We start from the raw sequence: 10543 nt of genomic DNA on the forward strand, positions 1-10543 counted from the left end.
TGAAACAACCCCAGCGGGGTTTATACCACTGAGCTGTTATCCAACATGTGTATGATCTTCTGTCTCCTAGGAGCTAAGCTTCTCCTGCAGACCTTAAAATGGAGCAATACTTTTTTTCCCCTCTGTTGAAAACAGTTGGGAGAGATAGGAATTGACCTGTTCGACCATGGTTAGGCTGGCCCACGCAAATCATCACTATGGCAATGCGACCAGAGACTGGAGCAGAACTTGACACGGCTGGTTCTTGTGCCAGTTTTACCACGGACTTGCTATGGGATCCCTGGCAAATTTGGTCACCTCTCTGCTGCTGCTTCCGTTCTCATCTTTTGTCTTAATGGTTTAGACCATAAACCATCTAGGAGAGGGGTTAGTGATTGTTACAATTTGTATAGCACTTAGCACAACCAAGCATGACAGTAATAGGAAGGCTAGGATGGTTACAAGGATTCTTACTGGGAAAGGTATTTCTGAATCACCTGTTTGACTYCTTTCTTTCTGGATTCTTGCAAGATCAGGATTGCAGAGTCAGCAGCCGGGTACTCCCAACACCTATAATCATTAAGACAAGTATAATTAAATYTCGTTCTTTCATGATTACCTACAGAAGTCAGAAGGGATTTTTTTTTTCCTCCCCATGTATAATCAGAGGAATGTTTTTATGTAATTTCCGATTCACAGTATGAAATTGGCCCAAGCTCCTATTTTCTGCAATGGTATAAAGAGTGGTCTTTAGATACTGGCCTCATATAGCTTGCTTATATACCTAAAATAATACAAACCAGCGGACTTGGAATCAGTAAAGAAGTATTCCTCCAGGTCAGTCGTCAATAGCCTCTTGGGAGAAGATTACTGTCCGCTGTTGTTGTTTCACATGGTGGGAACATGCAGACAACTCACCTCACCGTCCTCTTCCATTGCAGCAACCACTGTCTTTCTTGCCACCACGAYCCCTTCTGGTTCATGCTTGTGGCACTAGCTTAATCATATGAAGGCTGAAAYGCTGTAGTCTAAACTCGTATCTCTGGCTTTGAGGGAACAGAAGGGCCTGTGACAGACTGGTTGTACCATTTCATTCTGAGCATAATCTCAGTGAAGCTCTGGCTGATGTTGCATGTGCTAAGGAAGGATGCTTAACCTCTGTGCATCACTTACTATGCCAATAAAATGGGAAGAATATTTCCCATCAGAAGGCCGTTTGGTTCAAGGTACTTAACACTGTGGATGGGCTGGATACTTATAATGCTGTAGGAATCAGGTCTGCAAGAGACTGATTTTTTGACATTGTTTATATCCTGTCACACTGCAAGAAACCTGGGCCAGATGGCTTGACACAGTAGGCCATMTCTTGTGAAGACTCAGTTTGTCAAAGGAAATTAAAGAGAATTACCTGGACTGTGTTGAATGCCAGTGAGGACATCCGGACTGCTCTGCAAAGGAATAAGGGCATTTTCAAGCCTATCTGCAGAGATATCCTTCTACCTATGACCATCCTAAACTCTCACCTCAAGGATATCAACTAAAATAGCTGACCAGACATTTGGGARTCTCACTCCTTTATGTTATTCCTTGTTAGCTGTGGAAGCACAAAGCATTATGCAGCCTCTCTCTCTTTTGGGGCTTCTGCCTTGTCCTCTGCATCTCCCACCGCAACATTCAGCAGATGTTCAGGACRGCTGAGGACCTGTCCTGCTTCAGGGAGCTGAGGTCTCATGGGAAGTCCTCCATTGGGTTTCTGCTGTGCGGCACATGCAGCCCATTTAATGTGCTACTAGTGGCTGTCTTTTGTTATGGCCTTCTTTAATCTTCAAGGGGAATTCTTTCACGTTGCAAGAAAACCTCACACATTTCTTTTAAACTACAAACTTAATACCTTGCATCTGTATTTGGGTGTACAGAGAATGAAAAAAAATCTCAGAAGGTGAGCCAAGGGCTAGGGGGGAGCCAATCTGTCTTGTATCCGTGTTAATATTGCCTGGCTGTACTATAACATTAAAGGGAGACCAAGCCTGCATGTTGCACTCATTTGTTTAGGAAATGAGATCTGCCTTGATGTACTCAATACCATTACATTTGCAGCCTAAAAGCTTCCTTGTACTCGGTTATTTCTAATCTGTTCAATTCCCTGGAGTGCATAGCAGCTAAATTGATGGATTCTCTTATCTGGTCTGGCAGGTTTGTTCTAGATACGCTGTGTATTCAAGAGGTGAGGTCAGCCTGGCTGTATGTTCCTTGGTGCTACTACAGTTCCAGGAGGGCCACACTATCTGCATGTATGGCTCTGGGTTCGAAGGGGAGCACTGATACTTTCATAAGCCCTTGGTTGCATAAAATTTGCAGCTAATGTGATTGCCAAAGATAAATTGTAGTCTAAGTGGACTGAAGGAAGTTTAAAGAAGGAAAGAAAGGTCCAGGGCAGTTGGGTAGGGGACTCGCTTCCCCTAACATCATGAAATCTGATGAATTCTTTGTGCGTTTCTCTTCACAGGATCTTCAGAGCAGCTGACTCCTGGATAAGAATCATCTTCTTGGCTTAGCCTGCCATGGTCCCAAGCTGTCCTTGAGGCTGAGGTAGTAGATTGAATAGTTGTGGAGTCCTATCCTCCCTTTGAGCTAACTATACAATCTACTGTCTTTCCTAAGGAGACAGTCAGGTCATCGGTTCTCATCATCTACTTCAAGAAGCATGGAGGCAGGTGGTGCAAGTAATCCTGTCCTTATTCAAGGCTAGTGATACAGCTGTGAATCACATGAGACCTCTGTACTGCYCTGTGGAGGTGAGGTAGTAGGTTGTATAGTTTGGTGGGAGGGATTTTATCCCATTTCAGGAGATAACTATACAGTCTATTGCCTTCCTTAAAGAGCAGCAAAACCATATGGGAACTGGCTCACAGACCTTCTGAGACATCACTTCTTTGTGAAGAGAATCCCAAACTACAGCATGGAGTTATTGAGCTCAATGGGTCTTCTCATAGTATCTAGGATTGCGTTATTCCAGGAATTGCTCCATGCCTCAGTCATATGAAAAGGGAACCATCTATCTAAAGAAAACCTACTTCTTCTCCTTAATGAGTGCAAGATAAACAGTGAAATGAGTTGGTGCATCAGCTCCAGGTGTTCAATCCTATCCTTTTTTTCCAGAAGGTGCAATTGACTTGGGAAAGGTTTAGATGTGCTGTTCTTTTCTGGTCTATCCTCCTGAGTCAGGAGGGGAGTGGAAATTTTGGTACAAAGAGGATAGATCTGAGCTTGGTATTTAAGTTTTTTGCACTCAGTTCTGATGTGTGGGTCAAGAACTAGATCCAAGAGCAAGCTTAACCTGTGAAATCAAAGCCCTGGGAGTTTTTCTGATTTGGCTGGCTGGCTCCTTGTTCAGTAAGGGCATCCTGGTTTTGGACTAGTTCCCAGCTCTCCAAGGGCATGGAGTTAGAGGGTGGTTCTTTCTGGTTTGATAACCCATGTCAACCTAGTTCACATGCAAACCCTAGCTAGGAGATTAGGGCTCCTGTGCATTTATGTGTGACAGAGCCACCAATTCAGACTGAAGCCCTGTCCTAGAGGAGAGACAGCTAAGGAAAAGGTATGAGCCAAAGGGAATGAGTCCTAATCCTTCTGGGCCCTCCCAGCTCAAGAACCCTGACATCTGACAACAGACATTTGAAAAGGCAGCRTGCTTTAGAGCTCTGCTACTTGACAAGGGATAGGGAATAGTCATTTCTTCCCTTTCTTAGAAGCAGATGGAACCATCCATCTGCTGTATTCCAGCACAAATAGGATCAAGATCATGAGTGGGTCTGTAACCTGATCAGGGCTGTGCCAGCTCTTCAAGAGAGAAGGACATCTTAGGCCATTATCATTGCCATCTCGCTGTCAGGAAAACGTGTGAGATCTGAGACATCAGAGACCAAGGGCAAGCAGAGGACACAGGCACAGATGAAGTGGGGAGAAGAGAGCTGGAAAAAGAAATTGGAGCCCTCCAGTTTCAGCCTGAGGAATGCATGAGGAGACACAGACCTGCCTGCTTGGGTCATGGGACTTACGGAAGTGAAGCAGTTTGAGGCTCCTCTGCTTCTTGGGATGAAATGTAGCTGCAACGAGGCTGGGACGTGACTTCCTCAGGCTGGGCAGCAGCTGGTGGGTGGGTATCCTGCAGTATCTAGCAGCACAGGAATGCTGTCCTCTCACCATAAATCTGGCTGTTCAGCAGTCCTGGTGCGTTGCTGCACAAAACTGCAGCTTGGTCCTCTTATTCGCATTACTATCCTCTAGCTGCTTGCTAAGGCGYGCAAGCTTTCTACCCCAAAATTGCTTGGAAGTTGCAAAACAGCAGCACAAACCTGTGAGCAGGGCAGCACATTTTCATATTTGAGAGGTATCTCCTGGAAAAGGCTTAATTTTGGGTGTCACAAATGAAGTCAGTTCAGGGTGCACTCTTCCCCTTTCCATTGCCTTGATGTTAATGCAGGGATTCTTCGTTGGTGAAACTGTGTGAGCTGGAAGCCATGAATAAAACATTACTGGTGACACACTCTTGTGAAAACAAAGTTATTTTGGCTTCTCTCAACAGTGCCTTTTCACTGCCTTGCTGTGAGCGTGGCTGGTGAGTTGGGACCATTAGAGTGGTGGCTGGAGTTCCTGACTCTGTGCGTCGTGTACCAACTGCTCCACATGACCTGGAGCACGGAGGGGAAGGAGGACTTCGGAGCAAGGCGCAGCCTGGATGCGGGGGGTGGCAGACTAGGTTGGCCAAGCAGCTGAGACCACCRAGGGCACAATGCAGCCCCTGTCACCAGCACCCCTTCCCCGCAGAGCGAGACCCACATGTCCGCTTGTGTCCGGGCAGGAGGATGAGTACTTCCCAGCTGGCCGAACGTACCGGCGTCAGGCCTGTCCCATCTTGTGAATCCCCACCACAAGGAGCCGGTCAGGATGGCTCGCCACCCAGCCCCTCACCCTGCGGACTCACCGTCTTCGTGGGAGCTCCTGGAGCCGAGCGACCTCCTTGAGTTGAGCGAGTCCATTGCCCCTCTGCAAAACGGGTCCCAGGGCAGCAGGCAGAAATCGCAACACCGTGGTTTTAACCGCGGCTGGCGGCAAAATGCCGAGGTGTGCCAAGGTGGCCGTGTCAGTGAGCCCAGGGGCCATGGCAGGAGGGAAGATGATGGTGGGAGGGACGATAGTCCCAGAAACGCTCTGCACTGTGCCCGAGGCCTCTGGCTGTGCCGAGAGCTCCCTGCTCCCTGCCACATGGGGCACCCCGCCTTGCCGCTCCCAAGAGCAGCCCCAGCCTTGTCCCATCTCCTTCGACCTCCCCAGGGATGGGGCTGATCTCAGATAACTCCGGGCATGGATAAACCTCAGGGCTCCCTGTGATGGAGCTGGCTCCTTGTCTCCAGACAGAGCCAGTCCTGGCCCTTTCCACATGTGCCTTTCTGGYRTGGGTCCTCTTTGCCGACTCACCGYCTGCAACACCACYGCTGCCTCCTCCGGCTGTGCGCATGGCTGTGGGGCTGCCCCAGCGACCAGCAGCTCCAAAGCAGCATCTTTGCCCATGTCTCACTTTGTTTTCCTCTCCTCAGACCTGTGGCTTTTGCTCTCCAGCGTGCCAYGATGCCAGAGCATCCTTCATACCCACCTTAGACCAGTCCCAGAAATAAGTGGTAGAAACCTGAGTCTGGAAATGCTGCAAATATCTCCCCTGAGTGTTTTGTGGCCTTCCCTGCGTGCCACAACCTGTGCCGCTGTGGAGCAGTCACCTTTCCTAAAAACCCATGATTTGGAATTAAAACAAACCGACCCAAACCCCCCTTATCTTGGAGACTCTTTGCACCTCCGTCCTGGGGATGCTGAGAGGGAGGGAACAGGAAAGGCAGTTTGCCTTCTGGTTTCTAATTTTCTGTAATAAGGAACTTATATAAATAGGTCCTTGCACAACTGCCTGACTCTAGAAGTTGAAGCCCTCAGAAAAATGAAACTCATCCGTTCTTGCTAGGATCAGGAGCACCCAAACCATGCTAAAACGTGCAAGGCTTACAATTATCTCGATAGGCTTGTGCTAATGCTGCTGCTCCCTGCTTGGGGAGGGCTCTTGCAAGGAGGGAAGCGGGGGGGTGTCCGGCTTTGCAAAACATCAAGCRTTGCCCAAATGTCCTGATTTTGCTTGGAGGAGAAGTGCTTTTTCTGCTCCTTTAGCCATTTGTAGGGAGTTAACGCTATGGCCCTCTCCTTTGCCCATACAGAGTAATGATCACAGTCTTGAAACGCTCGCCCAGCTTTACCCCTAGCAAGACTGTGGCCTATTACAACAAGCAAACGGTAACATCTCYGGCTGTATTTTCATCATCTGTCACTAGCCCAAGGCTGATTTTTTTTTTTCACTGAACACAGCTCAGCAACAGCTTCCAGGAGCTCAGCCTGCAAGGAGACCATGTAGCAACCACAGCACCTGGGCAGGAGGTTATTTTTAATCTGATTCTTAAATACAGCTGATGCTTCTGATTAAATAAAGCACTAAGCTCTCTGTAGGGTTGTGTAGCGAGTTCAAAGCTGCCCAGTTTTCTGCAGTGTCTCTCCCACCGCCATCTGCCGGCCACCATTTAGAAGGGCTAGCAGTGACCATGACCTAAAAAAACCCCGCAGGCAGCTGGCTTCCTGTAAGAGAGCTGGTGCCGCTGGTCTCCTACAGCAAGATTAAAGGGAGAAGGGAAATACAAAGCCTCAAGGCAGCCTTATCAGGCAAAGCAGGGGCGCAAGTATGGGGAGAGGCAAAAGCAAAGATCTAATCTCAGCACTGCTGGTGCTTCCCCCCTCCCATGCTATGGGTTTACTCCTCACCAGGCTGTTTCCTTGCACGCTGGTCGTCACTGYGTGAAGTTTTGCAGCGAAAATGCTGCCTAAACACGGTGCCTAGGGGAGGGGAAGGAAGGACACTTGCATTTAACTTCTTTCTTTTGCTGCAAAGATGAAAATGTGTGTGTGAGTGCGCGCGTTCAGGATGAGGCGGGCTGCTGGGCCTCCCTGAACAGGGAACCCGAAGAGCTCCAGCCCTAGTTTCAATCCTTTTCACTCAGAGCTCTCTTCKTCTTGCTTTCCTTGCCCCAAAATTCCTGATGGCATTTTTGCTCTGCACTCAGCTGGGAGCTGGGGGAATATTCCCCACGTCATGCTAAATCTCTTCCTGGTGCTTTTAGGCAGTCTTACTCACATACAGTTGCAACTTTGCAGAATCCATGACTCCTCTGGGACTTTGGCACCCAGATGCATTTGGAAAGCCAAAGCAAACCATCAGCTATCCCCAGAAACCGTGACTTCAAGCAAGTCTACCATGAGCACACAACCAAGAGCTTCTTTCAGACACTGTAAGCAAATCCCCAGCCTCTGGATGCCACAGTGAGACACTGCACGCCCCACAGCATGGCTTTCACAACAGGATTTATTCAGTGAGTGCCCTGGGGGATGCACAGAAAACAGCACCCTGAGGGAGGACAAGAATATTGGACTTCAGGTCATTTTCCACCTCGTCATTAAGAAACCAAAGGATGCAACAGTCAGAGGAAGGACTGTTTCTCCTAGTCCCTTCTGCAAAACTTGTCACATTTCACACAYCCTTCTGGAAATCTTAAGATGAATAGAGCAGAGACATGAGGGGACAAGACACGAGTGTCCCAGAGAGCAAAAGCTGTCCTGCAACTAGTCCTGGAACCGTTGTTAGCTCTAACATCATTCACTTGGGATCTCTCAAGCTCCAACTGCACAAAAGGCACGTGATCAGTTTTCTTCTCCTGGACCAGGTTCCACCACATGTGAAATATATGTCAACCAGGATCCGTATCTAACTTCAAATACATCATATGCTTAAGTTACACAAAGAGGGAAGTCATGCAGAAAAACGCTTTATGAAGGAGCTAGTAGCTCCTTTCTAGTACTGACAAGCTTTCTTCTGTGCATGCACACAGATGCACGCACGTGCGTAAAATAAAGTCACAGCAATGGACTAATTGTGGAGTGGATACATACAGCAGACAGAAGCGAGGTAGGAGGCAAGTACTGCAGAGGTGCGAGGAGGAGAAAGGAGTACATCTTTATAGTACTGGCCACGGCTGTATCAGAAACAGAAAGTAAATAGTCTTTTTTTTTTCCTCTCCTGTGGAATAAAGAACACATCACCTTTTTTTGACAAGGAAAGCAGGGGTGAAACTTTACCAAAATTGAGACACAAAGGCACATCAGGAGGAAAAAAAAAAAAAAAAAAAAGAGCATTTTTGTTGGAAACTCATCCTGATAGAAAAACACCAAACCAACAACCAAATCTCATCTCCATTTAGGTTTCCAAGGTGTTCTGCTTTTCCTGTGGAAACAGTGAGGCAGGGCCTGCCAGCCACACAGGGAGATGAGACTGCTTATCATTTCCAGTTTGGAAATGGACTGGAAACCCAGGCTGGCTGTGAAGAAAGGTGAGCTGTCAGTGTCCATGGCCACCAGCATAATGGCAGTCACCTTCCTACCCTCAGATCTCAGGTAGGGAACCTAGTGCTTATGGGACCGCCAGCCACCCTTGGCACAATGAGGCTGGAGCAGGTTAGCCAGTGGAAGAAGGCCCAGCAGAGAGCGTGGTAACCTGAATTGTCCGTAGGGCCTCCCAAGCCTACCAGGGTTGTTGGACCAATGCTGAAGAAAGCCTTGACAATTGGTGCAGGGACAGTTGAGAAAGACCATTCAAAGAAGAAGGCCGACCAGGATGACACTGGGCAGAAGGAAGAGAGAAAGCCCAAACGAGGTGCTGGGGGCTCCAGCCCTAGGCTGTTCCATGCTTGTCTGATCTGATTTTGTCTCCATTTCTTCAGTGTTCAGGGCATCTGCTGGCAGAAGGGGAAAAAAATGTACTTAGAGGGGAAGAGCTAGACAAAAGAGAAACTTCCATTCATGCAGGTCCGTCAGTGACGTGCACCAAGACAGCCCGAGGTGCAATGCAGCAGTGCACAGATCCTGAGAAGGCACAACACAGCTAGTGGGTTAGTGGGGCACAGGCTGGAAACATAYCCATGCTTCACAAATGAGACAGATCCAAATGGCCCCGTTCAATGTTAGGAGAAGGAGTGAGGTAAAAGGTTGGTGCCACATTCAAGAGGATCCACAGGACCAGTCTGATGCTGGTTCCTCCCAAGCACACTCCATGCTGCTTGGGGATCATTTAACATCTGTGTGTCCATGCCAGAACAGATTCCACAATAACCTTACCTGAGAGGGAGGTCTGGAAAGCGGGGCTCTGCCCCTTTGTTTCTTTGGAAGATGATGTTAAACGCAAGAAGGTGGGCTCTTCAGGGCTGAAGACCACTGACTTTGAGGGAGTTATGAGCTCAGCTTTATTGAAACCTAACTTGATCTCTGGAATAATTTGGCTGAGAGATGGAGATGGACTGGAAAAGGAGAAGACTGGCTTCTCTCTTCCACTGTCTTTCACACCTTTATTTGTTTCTGGGACTGATTTTGGGCTGAAGGCTGTGCCCGTTTCTAATAAGGCAGGAGCCTCACTTGTTAAGGGGGTAACAGGCTCTCCAGTGTCTGCCTCTGTGTCTGGAGATATTTTATAATCCAAGTCTAACGTGGGCTCAAAGGACAGCGTTAGCCCATCTGCCTCAGTAGGAATAGGTCCTTCTGTTTTGGTGAGTGCTGGCTTTGTAGTTGTGGTAGGTTTCTGTTGCAGAGTTGTTATCGCTGTGGTAGGTACTGGTGTTGTGGTAGTGAGTTTTGGCTTTGCTGATGTTGTAGCAGTGGGTTTTGGTTTGGCCACAGAAGTAGTTGTGGTGGGTGTTGGTGTGGTGGGTGTTGGTTTGACTGTAATGCTTGTGGTAGGTACTGGCTGTGTGAGCTTTGGCTTGGCTGTGGTGGGTGCTGGTGTTGTAGGTTTGGGCTTGGCTGCTGTTGTGGCAGCTGCTGGCATGGTGGGTTTTGTCTTGACTGGTAGTGTGGTTGTGGGTTTTGGCTTGGCTGAGGTTGCTAATGCGGTTGATGATGTGGTCGTGGTAGGTGCCAGTGTTGCAGGTTTGTGCTTGGCCGTGGTTGTGGTAGGAAGCGTGGTTGTGGGTGTTGGCTTGGCCGTGGTTGTGGTGGGAAGCGTGGTTGTGGGTTTTGGCTTGGCTGTGGTTGTGGTGGGTAGTGTGGTTGTGGGCTTTGGCTTGGCTGTGGTTGTGGTGGGTAGCGTGGTTGTGGGTTTTGGCTTGGCCGTGGTTGTGGTGGGTAGTGTGGTTGTGGGTTTTGGCTTGGCTGTGGTTGTGGTGGGTAGTGTGGTTGTGGTGGGTAGCGTGGTTGTGGGTTTTGGCTTGGGTGTGGTTGTGGTGGGTAGCGTGGTTGTGGGAAGCGTGGTTGTGGGTTTTGGCTTGGCTGTGGTGGGAAGTGTGGTTGTGGGCTTTGGCTTGGCTGTGGTTGTGGTGGGTAGTGTGGTTGTGGGCTTTGGCTTGGCTGTGGTTGTGGTGGGTAGCGTGGTTGTGGTGGGCAGCGTGGTTGTGGGTTTTGGCTTGGCTGTGGTGGGTAGTGTGGTTGTGGGTTT

The 10543-nt window shown here is 48.8% G+C and overlaps 1 protein-coding gene across 1 annotated transcript in view; it reads right to left on the bottom strand.

Annotated features, from left to right (window-relative positions):
- Positions 1-7411: 7411 nt before the first annotated feature.
- Positions 7412-10543, bottom strand: part of PI16 (peptidase inhibitor 16) — a 9153-nt gene continuing 6021 nt past the window's right edge. The window contains exons 6-7 of the mRNA XM_085302262.1: positions 9235-10543; positions 7412-8855 (exon numbers count right to left, since the gene is read on the bottom strand). The exon at positions 9235-10543 is cut by the window's right edge and continues 31 nt beyond it. Of these exons, the coding sequence (XP_085158388.1) occupies positions 8713-8855; positions 9235-10543 (1452 nt within the window). The 3' untranslated portion in view covers positions 7412-8712. The remainder of the gene's footprint in view (positions 8856-9234) is intronic.

Source organism: Rhea americana, unplaced genomic scaffold (assembly GCF_003343005.1).
Source record: "Rhea americana isolate MKP2758 unplaced genomic scaffold, rheAme1 scaffold_189, whole genome shotgun sequence".
Lineage (NCBI taxonomy): Eukaryota > Metazoa > Chordata > Aves > Rheiformes > Rheidae > Rhea > Rhea americana.